The 20300-nt window shown below is 38.8% G+C and overlaps 1 protein-coding gene across 1 annotated transcript in view; it reads right to left on the reverse strand.

The window, feature by feature from the left end:
• Positions 1 to 20300, reverse strand: part of LOC143433755 (uncharacterized) — a 198743-nt gene that overhangs the window by 25483 nt on the left and 152960 nt on the right. Inside the window, 1 exon segment of the mRNA XM_076928141.1 lies at positions 3194 to 3594. Within this exon segment, the coding sequence (XP_076784256.1) occupies positions 3194 to 3594 (401 nt within the window).

Consider the following 20300-nt stretch of genomic DNA (forward strand, 5'->3'; position numbering starts at 1 on the left):
ATCTCCAACTCCTTCCTGCTTTGCTCACTGCAGCAAAATACTTTCTCTTTGGCTAGTATTATTCCCTGAAACAGTTTTCCAGAGCAGGTACCCCACAGCTCTGGACTCTCAAAGTATTAGGGTTTCAAAGGTAATTTCAATATTACAGCTTCTTGTTCCAGTATCTGTGATCCACACATGATCATCTGTGTTTCTCAAAAGAGATTGGGTCTCTCTCCAGCTCTTCCATCTATTCCACTCTAGCTTCTGCCTGACTCCACTTTACTGCTGCTGCTGTTCTTTCTGCTCATCCCATGGGACTGACATCTTCAATATGCTGGGTTCTCCTGCTGTAACTAAGATTCACTGTGTTCCTCTCATGCACTCCCTTCACAGGGCCAAGCCTTAGCTGCTCTGCATGGCAGATTCATTTATGCCTCTGAAACAAATACCGCCTGCGTGATTCTCACACATGATCAACACCAGGTGCACAACAAGGTACAAACTTGGCGGTCTCTGGAACACAGCTTCTTTGTTCTCTCAAAAAACACTCACCACAATATTTCACCTCCGTGATGCTGGTTTCTTCTTTGTCACCACTAATTTTCTAACTACAACCAACCAGCATCAATTGTCTCGGTCACCCTGTCTATCCTTTCCTCTAAAACCAGAGCCACATGGACAAACCAGCTGAGTTCCTCTGCTTGCTGGGGCTGGAACATGGCCCCTTCTATTACTTCATCACCAGCTTTTTATTTTTCAACAACTTCACTGCCTAAGCTTGACTGTCCTGGGTCTTACTCAGTAGATTAACCTTGAACTCAGAGGTCTGCATGACTCTGTCTCTTGAATGCTGGGATAAAAAGTGTATAACACTTGGCCTGTACCTAAGCTTTTCATTACCTAAAATTTGTTCTATACCAGGATGACTTTAACCAGAAATCTGATTGACTGTCATTTCCTGGGATTTAAGGTACAAACCACCATACCTGTACCTAAGTATATCCTTTTTCATTTTCAATTGAAAACCCAGTATAGTAATAACAATCTGTCCATTGTAAATTTGACACATACTTGTATCTCCTTATGTCCACATAAAAACAATAATTAGTTAATAAAAATGTCTAATATTATATAGTTCTCTTTCATACAACTTCACAACCATATGTTTAGGAGGATGGAATCTTCCCATATCACCATTTCTTTAATACCATTTTGTATCTTTCATCACAGGATTTAGCTTCATTCAACTTCCTGGTGACATTTTCTCTTTGAGCCTAACATTTTATATTTTTCCTTTCTAAGTTTACTAAGCATGAGCTAAACAATCACCATGAGAGTAATCACAGGCCAAAGGCTATGCTTGGCTTTCCTGAGACTTCCTTTGTCAATGCAATTAACAAAATAAACCTCTTTACCTTCAGATGAGAGCAAAACACAGGAACATTCTTTAGCAAAACATTATGAAAATTATATACAAAATTCAAACCACCCTTGGTATATATGTGTTCTATTAGCATGGCCCATGAAGTTCCACTTAATGCATGTACAAATCAAAAGTCTAAAAATCCACATTGCTTCCAACAAAAGCATGGTCAGGCCTACCAATAAGAGTACTTAAGCCTGGGGTACCAACTTCTGTCTTAGACAGAATTTCCATTGCTAGGAAGAGACACTGTGACCAAGGCAACTGTTTTAAAGGCAAATAGTTAATTCAGTCTGTATTACACTTTCAAATGTTTAGTTCATGACCAACATAGCAGGAAGAATGTCAGCATGCAGGCAGACATGATTCTGGAGAAGGAGCTGAGAGTTCTGCATTTTCATGAAAAGGCATCCAGGAAGAGACTGTCTTCCAGCAAAATAGTAGGAGACTCTATTTTGCACTGGCTGGAGCTCCAAAGACCCCCACTCTAGGAGTTCACTTCCTTCAAAACAGTAATATCTAACTAGGCCAAACATACTAATATTATCACTTCTTAGGGCCAAATATATTCAAATCACCACAGTTTATTTCTACTATGAATTCTTTCATGCATTTAAGTATGATTAGGACATGCAGATGCTTTGCCACACTGATTACTTTCAGAAGGTTTCTCTCTAGTATGTGTTGATTTTTGTATTGAGAGAATAGTGTGGCATGTAAAGGATTTTCCAACTTGAGGACATTCACAAGATTTCTGTCCAATTTGTGGTCTTTTCTGTCCTTGTAGACTACAGTGATAGGCACAGGCTTCTCCAGGTTTGTTACATTCATAAGGTTTCTCTAAAGGATGTGTTACTTGAAGTATTTGGAGAGTACATTGCAATGCAAAGACTTTACCTCATTCATGGCATTCATGCAGTTTCTCTACATTCTGTATTCTTTTAGGTATCCAGGGATGCCTGTGACATGCAAGGGCTTAGCACCTTGATGACACTGAATCACTTGCTTGAATGTGTTCTATTATGTAGTCACAGATAAAAGTGAATTGTCAGTTTTCCCACATTGATTATATAACTAAGGTTTCTCTCCAGTATGTGTTCTTTTATGTTTTTGGAGACTACTGTGATATGAAAAGGCTTTACCACATTGATTACATTCATAAGGTTTCTCTCCAGTATGTGTTCTTTTATGTTTTTGGAGACCACTATGATCTGAAAAGGCTTTACCACACTGATTACATTCATAAGGTCTCTCTCCGGTATGTGTTCTTTTATGATATTGGAGATGACTGTGCCATGAAAAGACTTGATTGCATTCATAAGGTTTCTCTCCAGTATGTGTTCTTTTATGTCTTTGGAGACCACTGTGATCTGAAAAGGCTTTACCACATTGATTACATTCATAAGGTCTCTCTCCGGCATGTGTTCTTTTATGATATCGGAGACCACTGTGACATGAAAAGGCTTTACCACATTGATTACATTCATAAGGTTTCTCTCCAGTATGTGTTCTTTTATGAGATCGGAGATGACTGTGACATGAAAAGACTTTACCACATTGATTACATTCATAAGGTTTCTCTCCAGTATGTGTTCTTTTATGTCTTTGGAGATGACTGGGCCTTGCAAAGACTTTACCACATTGATTACATTCATAAGGTCTCTCCGGCATGTGTTCTTTTATGTCTTTGGAGACCACTGTGACATGAAAAGGCTTTACCACATTGATTACATTCATAAGTTTTCTCTCCAGTATGTGTTCTTTTATGATATTGGAGACCACTGTGACATGAAAAGGCTTTACCACATTGATTACATTCATAAGGTTTCTCTCCAGTATGTGTTCTTTTATGATATTGGAGACCACTGTGATCTGAAAAGCCTTTACCACATTGATTACATTCATAAGGTTTCTCTCCAGTATGTGTTCTTTTATGTCTTTGGAGATGACTGGGCCTTGCAAAGGCTTTACCACATTGATTACATTCATAAGGCTTCTCTTCAGTATGTGTTCTTTTATGTCTTTGGAGACCACTATGACATGAAAAGGCTTTACCACATTGATTACATTTATGTGGTTTCTCTCCAGTATGTGTTCTTTTATGTTTTTGGAGATTACTGTGACATGAAAAGGCTTTACCACATTGATTACATTCATAAGGTTTCTCTTCAGTATGACTTCTTTCATGCCTGCAACAATAATGGGCACATGTGAAAGCTTTACCACATTCATTACTTGATCAATCATTTTACCAATATGAATAAATTTTGCAGTTGGTCTAATAATAGAGAACACTCATATCTTAAGGTTTTATCACTTTGCTGTTCACGGTTTCTATATTTCTATTTGATGTATTTCACATGTCTGAAGATATCAGCCTATTAACATACTGATTGCATTCTTAAGTTTTTCCTGTAGTGTGAATCATACCACAGCAGCACTGTAAGCTAGGACAAACAGAAGAATTTCCAAACGTCTAGTACCCATAGAGATTTTTTGCAGTGTAACATTGGGGATGTCCCCCTAATGTCAGATAATGAATTTATTGCAAATGTCTATTGTATTCAGAAATTCTACCAAAGGCAGAATACTACATATCTTCTCATTTTTTTGGTGTAGAAAGAGGTATGTTGCTTCTTTCAATATCCCTATGCTCACAAGGTTTTATCTATTCTGACAATTGATATACGCATTAATAGAAGAACGAGTGAAAGGTTTCCATATTGAATTCACACCATTTGACAGTTTGTTCTTCGTAGACCTGTTGTATATAGAATAAGGTTTCTCCATGACTTTCTTCACTCTCACTAACTGACCACTCAATAAACCTAGAAATGTCACTGCAAAATATGAATATCACCAAATTTACTATGGACTATTTGCTTATTGGATGGCTTTGGATATATATTTATCACTATTCAATGTGTATCATCTAAATATTATGAGACTATTTAGATTGGTAGTTCCCACAGCAAATCTCTAATGGAGCTACAAATCAATTAAAGGTATCTCTTAAGGCATTATTTCCATGTCTTCTTCCATGGAGGAATGCAAACATAAATCAGATATCTGACTCTGAGGGACCCTAACCCTAACCCTCAATATTATAATCATAGCTATACTTAAAGGACTGATTTTTTTTTTACACACTTGCTTTTCTTTAGAGATTTCAGAACACATTAAAATTTCCTCACATGCATATTTGTATCAGCTTGCACATGAAAACTATCTTTCATGCCTTCTAGAACTTTGACGTTGTTCTTCAATGTGATGATCTTCGCAACTGTAACCTACAAAACAGTACCAGAAAATGAATGATACAGTATTGGAAATTAGGTAAAGTTCAAGTTACTGTGAATTTTGACAGCACTGAACCTGATTTATTCAGGTTAATCTTCCTTGTTCTCAATTGAAATAACAGAGGATTATCAATTAACAAGAATCACTTGTTCCATTATTTTGAAAAGCAAAACAAAATTCACAGTATTACCTATAGCAGTGAGGTTTTGGTAGGTCTCAAGCATCACATCTTTGTAGAGATTCTTCTGGGAAGCATCCAGCAAATTCCACTCTTCTGCAGTGAAATTCACATGCACATCATTGTAAGTCACTGCATCCTAAAATATCACACACATGTGTACAACAGAAAGCATGATCATGACATCAATGTAAATAAATGGATACTTTCTAGACAATGTAATAATGTAATTCTGGTGCTTCCTCCATTTATCTCCTGAAACAGAAGTTATAATCTAATTATTTTCTCATTTTAGAAAAAAATTGAATTATTTTTCACCTGTATTTCTTCTGAACCCTTTAAATAGAAGATAGCCTTACAACTGAGAGGGGTACGCAGGGGGAAACAGATCAACTGTACTGAGCAAACATCTGAAAAGCTGTATGAACAATTATTAACTATAAAATTGATGGGCAAGCTGTGTGTATTTGCTCATGTCTTTAATCACAGAGGTATCAGGCGGTGGTGGTGCATGCCTTTAATCCAAGCACTTGGGAGGCAGAGGCAGGCGGATTTCTGAGTTCGAGGCCAGCCTGGTCTACAGAGTAAGTTCCAGGACAGCCAGGGCTACATAAAGAAACCCTGTCTTGAAAAACAAAAAAACAACAACTACAAAAAAACAACAAAAAAGAAAAACAAAACAATTACAGAGGTACAGGCAGGTGTATGTCATTGAGCTGGATCCTGGCGTGGTCTATTTGATGTGTTGCAGGACAGCAAAAGTTACATATTAAGACCCCCACTCCCCAGCAAAAGTCAACCAAGGGAAAATATGAGAGAACTCAGTTCTTTACTGAAGTTCATACAAAGAATTATACCTTCACTGCAGTTCTGTACTTATCTTGCAAAAACATGATGTGAACCAGTTTAAGCAGCAACATTAATTAAAGTTTACTAGAAGGGGATGCATGTTTAAACAGTTGAAAATGGACAGATGAAAATATTAGTAAGCCGGGCGGTGGTGGCGCACGCCTTTAATCCCAGCACTTGGGAGGCAGAGGCAGAGGCAGGCGGATTTCTGAGTTCAAGGCCACCATCATCTGTTTATGCTGATCAGAAATTAGGAACATAGAGCATAAAAGATAGTTCAGAATTAGAAAGCTCTTGCTGGTCTTCCACATAATGGTAGTCAATTTCTAGTATTTACATGAGGACCAACAACTACCCATTTCTTCAAGGTCAAGAGGACTGAGGCCATCTTCTGACAACAGTAAAGATGAGGCACACATGATATTCATATCCATCCACACAGGCACAATACTCTCATTTATTCAAAAATTTCAGAACAACCACAAGGGTAAGGTGGAACGACATACACCTGGAATCCAATGAGTGCAAAGCCTCAGGCAGTATTGATATCATGAACATATGCCATTCATGGAAATATAATATAATATAATATAATATAATATATTTTGCCAAATTTTAAAATGAAAGATGTGGATGAAGAGGTACACAGAAGCATGTGCTTATTTTACAAAAACATGTCAGGTGGCTTCTGTGGTTTCTATATCTACTATCAGCACAAAAAGTCTTCACAGATAAATTTTGTCTTGAAAACAATAAACAAAAGATATAAAGTTAAAAATATGAAACCACCAGGCTTGCAAAATAGCTTAGCATTGAATAGGAAATGTTTATATTGTATCTTATGTGATTCAGGGTCTGAGACTAAATGAGGAATGTATGGGAACATGAGAAGAAAGCTGAAGAATCAGTTTCAACCACAACACAGTAGACACACAAAACAAAATCTGTCCTGTCTAAAAAGAAATACAGGGGTAAAGCTGGAGCAGAGACTGAGGGAATGGCCAATGAAAACTTGCCCAACTGGAGATCCACCTTATGGATAAGCACCAATCCATGACATTATTAGGGATACTCTGTTATGCTCCCACACAGGAGCCTTGCATAATTGTCCATTTAGAGGCTCTACGCAGCAGCTGACTTGAAACAGATGCAAAGAACCAAAGCCAAACATTGAATGGTCCTTGGGGACTGTTATGGAAGAGTTGGGGGAAGGATTGATGGGCCTGAAGAGGATAGGAACTTCTCCACAGGAAGACCAACAGTCTCAACTAACCTGGACCCTTGGGAACACTCAGAGATGGATCCACAAATGGAATATCACACAGTCTAGACTAAGGCCCCTAGAACATATGTAGCATATGTGTAGGTCAATCTTCATGATGGTCCCCCAATAACTGTAGCAGATGCTGTCTCTAAAGCTGCTACCTATCTTTGGAATCTGCTCCCTGTGCTGCCATGTCTGGCTTTAATGGAAAAGATGCACTTAACCCAGCAGAGACTCAATGCACCATGGTGTGGAGATACCCAGGGGCCCACACCTTTTCAAAGGAGAAACAGAAGAGATTGGAGGGAGAGACTCTCTGAAGGCAGGGGACCTAGAGTAGGGATTCCAGTAGGTTCATAGCCATCTTATTAATAACAGCTTGAACCTGAGAGAATCCAGATGTCCCTCAACCAAAATATGGATATAAAATGTACTTAATTTATAAAATGAAACATTATTTAGCTACTAAATACAAGGACATCATGAATTTTGCAGTCAAATGAATACAGCTAGAAACTATCATCCTGACTGAGGTAACCCAGACCTAAAAGCACATGCATGTATGTACTCACTCACAAGTGAATAATAATCATAAAATACAGGAAAAGCACACTACACTCCATAGATCCAAAGAAACTAAACAAGAATGAAGGCCCAAATGAGCACGGTTGACTCTCACTCACAAGTAGGAATAAAACAGTAATAGGAGGCAGATGGAAGAGAAAAAACTCCATGGGAGAACAGATAAGAAGGGGAAAGGAGGGTCAGGAACAGGTGTGGTGAGAGACAACAAAGGAACAGAATATTGAATTGAAATCTGCAGCTGGCAGGAATGGAAGGGTGAAGGCATCTATAGAATGTGCCAGAGACAATGAACTGGAGAGCACCAAGGAGTCTATGGGGATGATTATAGCTGAGACTCATAGCAGTGAGATATGAACCCTGAGGAGGCCACATCTTGCAGTCAGGCAGGACCCCCAGTGCAGAGTTAAGGACACCAACCAAACCAAAAGCCATTCCACCCAAAATTAGTCTTGTCTATAAGAAATGCAGGCACAAAGATAGAACAGAGACTGAGGGAATGACAAAATATACCCTGTCTAACCTAAGACCCATCCCAAAGGCAAGAACTAGTCCCTGACATTAGTGAAGATACTTTGTTTTACTTGCAGACAGTATCTTAACATAATTGTCCTCTGAGAGTCTCCGTCCAGCACCTGACTGAAACAGATGCAGAGACCCACAGCCTAACATTGAAGAGGGCTCAGGGAATCTTTGGAAGACTTGGGTAGGCCTGACCCACTGGAAAGGTGGCTACTTGCCCCTTCCTCTCTTTTGATCTCTTGCCCTTTTGTTCTGTCTTTCTCTGGCCCTCTTGGGCTCTTCCCTTCCCCATTCTCTCTCCACATGCTCATGCCCGGCCTCTACTTCTCTACTCTGCCACTCTCTGCTTTTCTCTGCCTCTACTACCTCTTAACACTCCTCCCCATGTCCTGAATAAACTATATTCTATTCTATACTGTCTTGTGGTGGGTTGCTTCTGGGGAAGAGCTGTCTCAGCATGAGGAATGTTCCCTCCAGGGGAAGAAATATCTCAGCAGGAGGCATGAGCCTGCTGAGACATCTCCTTCCTCCACACCTCCACACACACCCATAGAACACATTGCATCTGTCTTTAAAGAGAGGTAACTATGGGGAGGAGGATACCTGTCTGTCACCAGATAACTGTGAGGTAGAGTTTAGACAGAATGCTAACACGATTAAAACTAAAGAGGGGTTTTAGAAAACAAGCTGCATGCTGGGCTCAGGGAAACTGCAGCTTCCTTCCACCAGATGACAGGTATCAATCAACCCTAACGAAAACCCAGAATCATAAGGGAAACACAGCTCAGCACTATTGGTAGACAGAACATCTTCATTAGTGGCAAAGTGGACAAAAACAACAGTTCTATTTTTACACATTCTCTAGATAAACATAGCTCAAATCATAGAGAGAATGAATCTTTGTATACAGAAAGATTATTTAATAGAACGTCCCAGTAAAGGCTGTTGGGCAAGGGAAATTATAAAAATCAAGGGTTGGTTGATTTTATGCTGCAGGATATTACACCTGATCTTCAGTGAATACCAGAATTCTGAAGAAATAACTACTTACTAATACCAGTTTTAAAACACATATAAACAAACAAATCACCTTTGCTTTGTAAAAAGTAGGGTCAATACAAAAAACAAAAACACCACCTGTTCAATTTTCTTTATATATGTAGGTTGTCAAAAGAATCTGTAGCCCAGATTAAAGGTGGATCTGAACATCTCAAAAGATAAAGATTAATAAATGGTTTCTCACTTCAAAAGTTGTAATTAAGAAATATTCCCACAGCAAGCAGGGTTTGAGTTAGGGTTAAGGGATTAGACAGTCATGGTTAGGATTAGGATAAGGGTTTTTAGAATTAGGTTTAGGAGGTTAGGAAATTCAGAGGTAAGGGTTAGGATAGGGTTGGGATCAGGGTTAAGTTTAAGGTGGCCACCATTATTCTTGATGGTCCCACTGAGTCAATAATATCCCTATTACACAAAGAAAAAATATCAGGCCTATAAGGAATTCATTTCATATCTTAATGGTTTCTTTTATTCTTATTCTCATAGCTTCTCTCTTACTTAAAGAAAGGCTTCTCAAAAGAACCTAAAAGTTTTTCTAGCCATTTGCCTCCAAAACGAGCATACTAACAAAGGAAGCAAAGACTTTGATATTCACAGAACACCACAGATAATCAAAGATTAAGTTGCCAAGAGCCACAAAGCTTGCTGCCAGCAAAGAACATTTGTTTTACCCTATCCTGTGTTTCACCATCAGCTATTTTTGCAGTTAATTTTCCTCTGAGATAAAATGCCCTTCAGTACTCTTCTGCATTAGACTTATCTGGTTTACTTTCTGCCCAACTTAAAATATATACTTACTAAAGATTTCTATGTGAAGTTTTCACTTGACAATGAAAATTCTGTAACAGGAATCCCAGAGAAGCAATAGACAAAAATTCATGGCTTATTAAAATTTGACTTTGTATTAATTACATATATAATTAATATACACATGAGACATGGTTTATTATGTACATCATGTACTTAATAGCAAATGATTTACAAGTAAATTAAATTTGTTAACTTGACCCTAGTTCATTTTGTTCCTAATGAAAATAAACTTAAAAATTTATATGAAAGGACAAAAATATATTTAATACTTATATCTACACAGGTAGAATAAATATAAACTGATAATATGGGTCTGAACCTTTTCTTGGAATAGTAACATGAGGATGTATAATTAAATATTATTGTCTAATTTCAAAAATATGATATATGTAAACATACAGTTCTAGGTACAGTACTATCTCTTTGAACCCTATCCTATTTCTAATACACAATGTGGTCTCTATCCCTTAACATTCTAAGTTACTTTGAAAGAGTTTACTACTCCGAGACCAGAACATGTTATTAAGATTGGACATTGTCCTCACTCGTATAAGCATATTATATCTATGTTTTTAATCCAGATCTATACATATTTTAAATTTTATGCATGCATAAACATGTTAATAATTAATAATTTAAAAGAAATTTATATCCAGTAAAACTTCTTTAAAAACAAATAAATATACTCAGATTGGAAGATCCAGCACAGGGCTTATCTTACTTTCTAAATTAAATCACAACCATTTTCATACCTTCAGCTTTGTTGAATTAAAATAACCACAGCAGGGCTTTTAAAATGTTAGTAAACCTCTATCAAAAAAAATGACCTGACTGGCCGGTATTTGTATGAGTTAGAAGGAGAATAAGTATTTAGGTAATGTAAATTTGTCTCCAGATATACTGAGTAAAGTATTTTTAATGTGACTGATTGCAGGATGTCTACAGTCTCATAAGAAACACTTTGTCAATTTTCTGTATGTAAAACCAATTATTTCACTGTTAGGCTAAGTAGAAAAAAAATCTAATAAGGAAATAATTCTTCTAAAGGGAAATTTTTTTTTCGAGGCAGGGGCTGGGGTGTGGGCAAGAGAAGAAGGAACAATGATTTTGTCTTTGTCTTCAGTACATATACATGATCGCATGTTACAAAGTTCATCACAACCTCAGACCAAAAAAATCAAATCATCAATACAATCCTAACATACTTTGTTGTTGTTCTTGTTTTTGGTGATGGTGGTTGCTTGTTTATTTGTAAGTATATCCGGGAAATATGCTTTCTTTGATCTTCATACCTTAGAGATGATCAAGTATCTCTAAATAAAATGGGAAATCTAGCTCACACAGGTATGGTTTTCCCCAGTGTTGTTTTTGTTCCATGTAACTAGGAGGATCCTCAGACACAACTCTGTAGGAGGAAAATGAATAACAGAAGCTTAATGAACACCCTAGTTCTGTTCCCGCCAGTCCTGTTTCTGTCTTACATAGGGTCAAATCCCACTAACCTCAGGGAAGCCTGACAGTCATCCATAACTCTAATTTCAGCAGATCTGACCCCTTCATCTGGCTTTTGAATGCATCAGACATGCACAATGTTCACAGACAGAAAGGCAGATAGGCAGGCAGGCAACAATCCTACTGTCAACCCACCCCTACCTCTTTCCCAACCCACAAACACACACAGAGAGAGAGAGAGAGAGAGAGAGAGAGAGAGAGAGAGAGAGAGACAAACTGAATAATAAATTAATAAAATCAGGTCAATTAGATCATTTTATCATCCATTTTTTAGATAAAATGCATAATAAAAGATCAATATAATCAGTCATCCTGGAACTCTGTATGTCAGGCAGACTTACTTAGTGACTTCACAGACAACCAGAAATATGTAGAGATAAATTATACCACCATCTCAGTCTATGTAACCAACCTTTATCAACAGTCCATAAACAGGTGATAGTAAAATAAAATCCTAGAGCACATTTATGGTTCTAGTTTCATGTCCTAAGGAAGACACACAATCAGAGCTGAAACACAGTCAGTCAAAAAGTCCTTAGTAAAACCCAACTGGCCTTCCTTACCAAAGTTCTACAGACAACAGGACAAAGCAAATCATGTCTCTGTATATTAAATCCAAAATATTTTGTTGTTGTTTCTCTGCCTCCTGAGTCCTGGGATTAAAGACCTGTGCCACTACTGAATGATCACTATTGGTCATTGACTATATTGATTATTGATAATTGATTAATATTGATTACTCACAGCGTCAGACCCCCCACCCTCGTCCCATAGAAACCACGCACACAGAATGACCATGGTAACTGATACTAATCAATTATCAATAAACATGCTAATCAATAATACTAATCAATGACCAGTAATCCATGCTGGTCAATAACTAAAAATGATCAATTACAATGATAATCAATTATTGATAATCAGCAGTCAATGCCAATCAGTAATCAATACCAATTGATATTTTCTTGTTGTTTCATTTCTGGAAAGAGATCCTCTTTGTTTAGCCTCGGCTTTCCTGTAACTTAGTCTGTAGACTAGGCTAGCCTCATATGTACAGTGATCCACCTCTCTCTGCCACCACCACTGCCTGGCCAAAGCTAGAATCATTAATAAAAATGATGAGAATCTCAGCAGGTCATAGTGGTGTCCAGCTTTAATCCCAGTATTTCAAAGGTATAGGCGGGCTCTTACAGGTTCGAGGCCAACCTAGTCTACAAAGTGTGTCAAAGACAGCCAGGAAGCCTGCCCTGACTGCCTCTGCCACCTCCACAGCTGGATACAGAAAAAGACAGAGAGAGTCTTACAGACAACATTTTCCTAAATTAAGAAAAACTTGAAGCTATTCATGCGGAGACAGGAGGACTGGTGGGCACTGAACTTTTGCTTTTTTCCAAGCATCATTTAAGGGTAAAATTGTTAATTATTTTTCAAAACACTCAATTCTAATATGAGGACACATGGACATTGGAAACCATTTCTCCCCTCAGAGGACCAAAGGAAGTTCAAAATGATTTTAACAGCCTTCTGTGCATGTCTCAGTAGTCTGTGTAGTAGACTGTGGAAAGATTGGAGAAAACTATAGCAGTGGATCCTACAGAAACAAGGAGAGTCAGGGACCAGGATTGTTTATTACACTGTTTGTATTTTACTGAAGATATAAATACAGATACTAGGGAGTCTGACCCTGTCCTTGCTTGCTCAATGTAATGACAGTGGCCATGGATGAAGAGCACGAGAAATTCACAATCCTAATCTATACCAAATCAATTTCCTTTAATGAGAATATCCAAAACAGAAACCAAAACAAAGCTTTAGAACTTGGTAATCAGAGACAATCTCTTAGTTTTAGTCCAACAAGCAGCTGAATACCATCTATAGCTCTAATTTTTGCAGATGTGCTGCCTTTCTCTGATTTCTGACTGTACCATGCACAGGCAGGGATTGATATAGGTAGATATGCCAACAACAACAACAACAACAACAACAACAACAAACCCAAAAGCTGTTTTACCTTAGAGATTGTCCAGGAATATATCTTTGGTGAAAGTATTCCATGGCCACTATGTGCTCCCTGCCTGGCATAGGCACAGATAGAACCAGATGTTGCTGAACACCTTCCAAATGAGTAACTCCTGACAAGCTTGAGGTATCTGATGATAACATTGACCAAAAAGGACAGCAGCTCTCATTGTGATTGTTTATACCCTCCCAAGACCAGAGTTTTGCAGCCAGCACTCAGAAGACAGAGGCAGGCTTATCTCTGAATTCAAAGAGAATCTTGTCTACAATGTTGGTTCAAGGGCAACTACTTATAATTCAACAAAACAACCAAACAAGGGAAAACAAACAAAAGGTCCCAACTCAAGGAATGAAATCTAAAGCAGGTGTTCGGCCACCACTTCTGCAATTTCACCTTTATGGGTTTTTAATGAGTAAATGTGGTTCTGAGCAGGATGGGCATTTGTCAAATATCAGTAAACATTAAAAAAAGAAACTGAATGAATCCCAGCTGTGTGCTTACCAGTGACACAGCTCCACTTCTTCCACATGCCTCCCTCTGGTCTTTTAGAGAAATCTACAGAAATGGTATGGATGTTCAGCCATAGTTATTTCTGGACTCAGACAGCATTGCAGGGATTTTCCTTGGGGTAGTTAGTCAGTTAATTTGGTTGGTTGGTTTGTTTTATCTCTTAAAAATAGATGTTGTAACCATGGAAGAATTTTTGTTATGGCAGGTGGAGTAAGAGAGACTACAGAAAGATTAAAGTATAGAGAAAGAAGCTGGAGAGATATCACAGCAGTTCAAATCATTTCATGTTCTTCAAGAGAATCTGGATTTGAATCCCAGTACACACGCTGGGATAGACAAAGCTGTCTTCTGGACTCTGTTCACACCTGACAACCTCATGATCCACCTACCCAATCGACAGGCAAAACAGTCAGAGACCTAGGAAACTGTTGCAACAAAGATGTCAGCATCACACAGCCAAACAGAATTACCTGCAACCAGATGCCTCAGATATGTTCTCATTTACATAGAAAGAACTGACTCATGGGAAATGATAAGCAAAGTTGCTCACCACAACTATAAAATTACTTCTCACAGCTGGGCTGCCAAGGCCAGCTCGACAATCAAGTGGGACACTTAGACCCTGTGGAGAGGACTTAGATTCAAGAGAAAATAAAATGGCACCGCAAGTCAAGAGGTCTGATCAAGCTGGCAAAATTTTTATTGTTCACATCGGTTATATTCTCTAAAAACAGGATATGGGGAGGGGTAGGAAAGGAAAGAGGGCTTTTCAGGTGGAGGAAGCTGCAGCTGTGGGGTCTAAGTTATTCTAACAAAGCCTTTCTGTTACCAGGGGTTCTAACAACATCTGTCTAGCAGGATATTGTCTAAATCTAGAGATTAGGAGGAAGGGTTACTAAGGTGGGTTGCTATGAGGTCTTGTTTGAAGTTCTGAGAACTGACAAGTGAATTATGGAAGGTAAGCAGAAAGAAGAATAGTAGATAGGAGAGCCAAGGGTGAGTGTTTGCCAAGAGTAAGGCCTCACCATGGCTCCCCACATCTCCTACTTCCCTGTATAATAGAGCACTGGAAGCATGGATGGGGAAGCAGAGGCCTGATCCCCTTTGAGTTTCGGGCCTTGCACTGAAGGGCTAAGCACTCCTTGGTTGAGGAGGCTGAGCCCCAGCCTCCTGGGTGCTTTTTCAAGGGGATGGGAAGAGAGAATTACACCAACCTGTATGCAATCAGGTATGCTTCTCAGGATACCGTCTTTGAGTGCAAAGAAAGAGGTATCCCTGCAGTACTTTATCTCACATCTTTCAGCATCCCCCGTTACAGAGGAGGATCAATGGTAGGACTTCCCATAAAGGCAGCCTCTCTAAAAAATTTTGGGAGGTTTGAACTTTGAAGCACTGCATCGGGGCTGGCACTTGATAAGTTATGAATTGGGCTCCTCATCAGAGTCCAATTTTAGGTAATGGACCTGGAGTGGCTTGGCCACCAGGTTGTCTCCCTGGATCTTTCTGAGAATAGTAAGGCAAGAGAAGGCCCAGGGGCCAAAAGAAATGAGCAAGAGAAGGCCAATGAGAGGTCTAAGGATAGAAGGCAGCAAGGTGGAAAGACAAGGCGAGGTAGAGAACCAGTTCTTACACCAGCTCTTGCTTTGTTTTTCTTTTTTTTCTTTCTAAGCCCTCTCTAAGCCCTGCATGCTATCTTTCACTGCCCCTGATTTATCTGCAAAGAAGCAGCACTGTTCCTTTAAAGTGGCACAGAGTACTTTCTGTTGCAGGAGCAAGAGATCTAGGCCTCACTGTTCTGAAGGACAACTTTAGCTAAAGAGGAAAGTGACTCACTAAGGGCTTCAGTGATCTGCTGTCGCTCTCTAACATCTTGATCAAGGGTGGCACTAAGCTCAGAGTCGTAGTGGTTGGAGAGGACAAGGGAGGAAACTCCAGTCCCAACACCCACCACCGCCAGCCCCAAGATGACTGCAGCGGTCACTGCAATGATGGGCTCTCGCTTTTGTCGGAGGAGAACTTCATGGTGTCCTGAGGGTGACGTCCAAGAAAGCTGCTCCTCTTGGTTCCATAAGTGGAAAAGTTATCTGAGGAGTAATAGTCTAACCGCAGGAGAACTTGTACAAAAGATCTTTTGAAGCCTTAAAGGTAGTAAGCTGTATGCATGGAGTGAGTCCTGAGGAGCAAGGCTATCACATATCCTCAAGAGGGATAAGGTAAAAGTCACCTGTAATGTTAAAAGAGGTTCGAGTCTGATTATAATGGAAGCAAAGTTAGGAGGCAGCTTGTTTCCAGGAGAGGTGATGCAGGTACCAGATCCTGAGACCATCTCCAAAGAAAATCCTTTAAAGGAGGAATGTTGCCCGAGCTGCCCCACACTTGGGGGCCAGAAATGTTGAGAACTGCACTACCCCACCTTTGGGGGCCAAAATGTCTCAGATCGATCTGTCAATGTTGGAACCTGCACTGCCAAAAGCCTTGGGGGCTAACTTGTTAGCCTGCACTGCCCCAAGCTGCTTCAATCCATGGTTCGGTGTTCAGCAAGAGAGAGAGAGAGTGAGGACGGATGCAAAGAATGGAGACCAGATAGATTGTAGAGACAGAAGACAATGGACACGGGATCTCCTTCCCAACACGGTTTATTCAGGAACCTTGAATTACCACCAAAGCCCCGGAGCTCTTGCTCCCAGCTCTTAAATCTCTTTGTTCTCTCCAATCAGAACCTGCCACATGGTCATTCTCAATTGGTGCTGAGCACATATGTCACATGGCCCAATCTTACGTAATGATGAACAAGCAAAATGCATGCACAGTAAAGCCTAGCCTACGTGCCACCCAGGGTTCCTGAAATGGTGAACCAACATGCCAGAAGCATCTGGCACCCAGCCAGGTGCCATCTTGCATTCCACTCCCTACAGTCCTTGAACGTGCTCTGTATATTAACCTTGAACTCAGATCTGCATGGCTTTGTCTCCTGAATGCTGGGTAACACATGTGTAACAGTTTGCCTGTACCTAAGCTTCTCTTTACCTAAAACTTGTTCTGTACCAAGATGACTTGAATCCCAAATCTGCTTGACGCTCATCTCCTGGGATTTAAGGCTGTACCTCCATCGCTGTACTTAAGTATTTTATTTTAGGTCTTAAAATGAAAATCCAGAATAGTAATCACAGTTCATCCATAGTCAATTTCACACATAATGGTGACCCTTGCATCCACATGAAAACAATAACCAGGTTATAATAAAGCTTAACATGATACAGTTTTCCTCCGTACAACTGCAAATCCATAAGTTTAGGTGGATGGAATCTTGCACTAATGTCACCATTCCTTTAATTCCATTTAATATCATTAATCACAGGATGTAGCTTCATTCAACTTCCTGGTGATGCTTTTCTCTTTTGACCTAAAATATTATATTTTTTTCTTTCTAAGATTACTATGCTTGCTCAAAACAATCATCATGAGACTAAACACAGGTCAAAGGTTTTGCTGGTGTAAGGTCCACCAGAAAGGGAGGAACTCCCTCCTCTCAAACTTCAGGAATTTACAGATACCCAATAACTCATAAGACACTGAAATACATGATACAGCAAGAGGTATATTTCAATCAATGAGTTGAGGTCGCACTTCTAGCCTGACCTACACAGAGGCAAGCAATGAAGTATGACCCCAAATCAGAAAGGAGTAAAGTTTTTAAAGGGCAAAACTGCAACCCAGGGGAAATAAGGGGTTATCATGATTAAGTATCTATAGAAAGCACCTGTAGAGTGCTCAGCTTTTGTGACAGCTTCAAGAAATGGTCATGGGGAAATATCTTATACAAGCCTATCATCTTTTAAGAATCAAGTCCCATTCCATTTATTTTGTGGTCATTTCAGTTCCTGGAACCCAGAGAACCCAGAGTGCATGAACACACTGACCTAAACTCCTAGCTCTGGACCCCTGGCTTCAAATCTTATCTAATTTTCCTTGTGGGTAGCCAATCTCCTGAGACCCAGAGCTCAGAACAAGCCAATCTGCACCCTTGGCTCTATCTGTGGAAGGTTTAAAATTTTTTTAACTCTTTCACTGGCTTTACGGAGACCTCCTTTGTCAATGCAATGAACATCAACCTCTTTACCTTATCTTCAAGGACACTCTACAGACAAGGGCAAAAGGCAGCAACATTCTTCAGCAAAACATCATAAAAACTATACACAAAGTTCAAATCACCCTCAGTTCATATGTGTTTCATATTCCTACTAGGATGGCCCAGTAAGTAAATTAGAAAAACAAGAACTGGTTGATTTCATGTTGCAGGATATTACAGCTGATCTTCAGTGAATACCAGAATTCTGAAGAAATACGTACTTACTAATACCAGTTTTAAAAAGAAAACAAACAAACAAATCACCTTTGTTTTGTAGAAAAGTAGGGCCAATACAAAAAACAAAACACCACCCTGTTCAAAGTCCTTTATATATGTAGGTTGTCAAAAGAATCTTTAGCCCAGATTAAAGGTGGATGTGAACATCTCAAAAGATCAAGATTAATAAAGGATTCCTCACTTCAAAAGTTGTAATTAAGAAATACGGAGCACGGCCGGGTGGTGGTGGTACATGCCTTTAATCCCAGCACTTGAGAGGCAGAGGCAGGTGGATTTCTGAGTTCGAGGCCAGCCTGGTCTACAGAGTGAGTTTCAGGACAGCCAGGACTACACAGAGGAACCCTGTCTCGAAAAACCAAAAAAAAAATAAAATAAAATAAAAGAAAAGAAAGAAAGAAAAAATGAAAAAGAAATATGCCCCACAGCAGGCAGGGTTTGAGTTAGGGTTAGGGGATTAGACAGTCATGGTTAGGATTAGGATAAGGGTTTTTAAAATTAGGATTAGGAGGTTAGGAAATTCAGAGGTGAGGGTTAGGATAGGGTTAGGCTCAGAATTAAGGTTAAGGAGGCCACCATTTTTCTTGATGGTCACACTGTTTCAATATTATCTCTATTACACAAAGAAGAAATATCAGGCCTACAAGGTATTCACTTTATATCTTAATGGTTTGTTTTATTCTTATTCTGATAGCTTCTCTCTTAGAGAAAGGCTTCTCAAAAGAAACTAAAAGTTTTTGTAGACATTTACCTCCAAAACTAGCGTACTAACAAAGGAAGCAAAGACTTTGATATTCACAGAACCCCACAGATAATCAAAGATTACGATTCTGAGAGTCACAGAACTTGCTGCCAGCAAAGAACATTTGTGTTACCCTATCCTGTGTTTCACCATCAGCTATTTTTGCAGTTAATTTTCCTCTGAGATAAAATGTGCTTCAGTACTCTTCTGCTCTAGACATGTCTGGTTTAATTTCTAACCAACCTAAAAATATACTTACTAAAGATTTCTCTGTGAAGTTTTCACTTGACAATGAAAATTCTGAAACAGGAATCCCAGACAAGCAATAGACACAAAGTCATGGCTTTTAAATTTATATATGTATGACTTGTTTTTTTATTCACATGATGTACTTAATAGCAAATGAAATACAAGTAAATTAAACTTGTTAACTTGACCATAGTTCATTTTGTTCCTAATGAAAATAAACTTAAAAATTGATATGAAAGGACAAAAATATATTTAATCAATATATCCACACAGATATATTAAACACAGATACAATATATTAAACACAGATACAATAAACATAAAATGATAATATAGGTCTGCATCTTTCCTTGGAGTAGGTAACATAAGGATGTATAATTAAATTTTAACATCTACTTTTAAAAATATGACACATGCAAACATTCAGTTCTAGGTACAGTGATATCTCTTTGAACCCTATCCTATTTCTAGTACACAACATGTTCTCTATTCCTTAAGATACTATGTTACGCCGGGCAGTGGTGGCGCACCCCTTTAATCCCAGCATTTGGGACACAGAGGCAGGCAGATTTCTGAGTGCATGGCCAGCTTGGTCTACAGAGTGAGTTCCAGGACAGCCAAGGCTATACAGAGAAACCCTGTCTCGAAAAACAAAAACAAACAAACAAACAAACAAAAGATACTAAGTTTCTTTAAAGAGTTTACTACTCCTAGACTAGAAGATGTTATTAGTATTGGACATTGTTTTCACTCATTTAAGAATAAAATATCTAGGTTTTTAATTATGATATGTACAACTTTTAAATTTTATGCAGGCATAAATGTGTTAATAATTTAAGAGATATTTATATTTTGTAAAACCTCTGTAAAAACAGATAAATATACAAAGATAGGAAGATCCAGCACAGGGCTTATATTATCTTTTAAATAAAACCAAA

Source organism: Arvicanthis niloticus (assembly GCF_011762505.2).
Source record: "Arvicanthis niloticus isolate mArvNil1 chromosome Y unlocalized genomic scaffold, mArvNil1.pat.X SUPER_Y_unloc_2, whole genome shotgun sequence".
NCBI classification, from domain to species: domain Eukaryota; kingdom Metazoa; phylum Chordata; class Mammalia; order Rodentia; family Muridae; genus Arvicanthis; species Arvicanthis niloticus.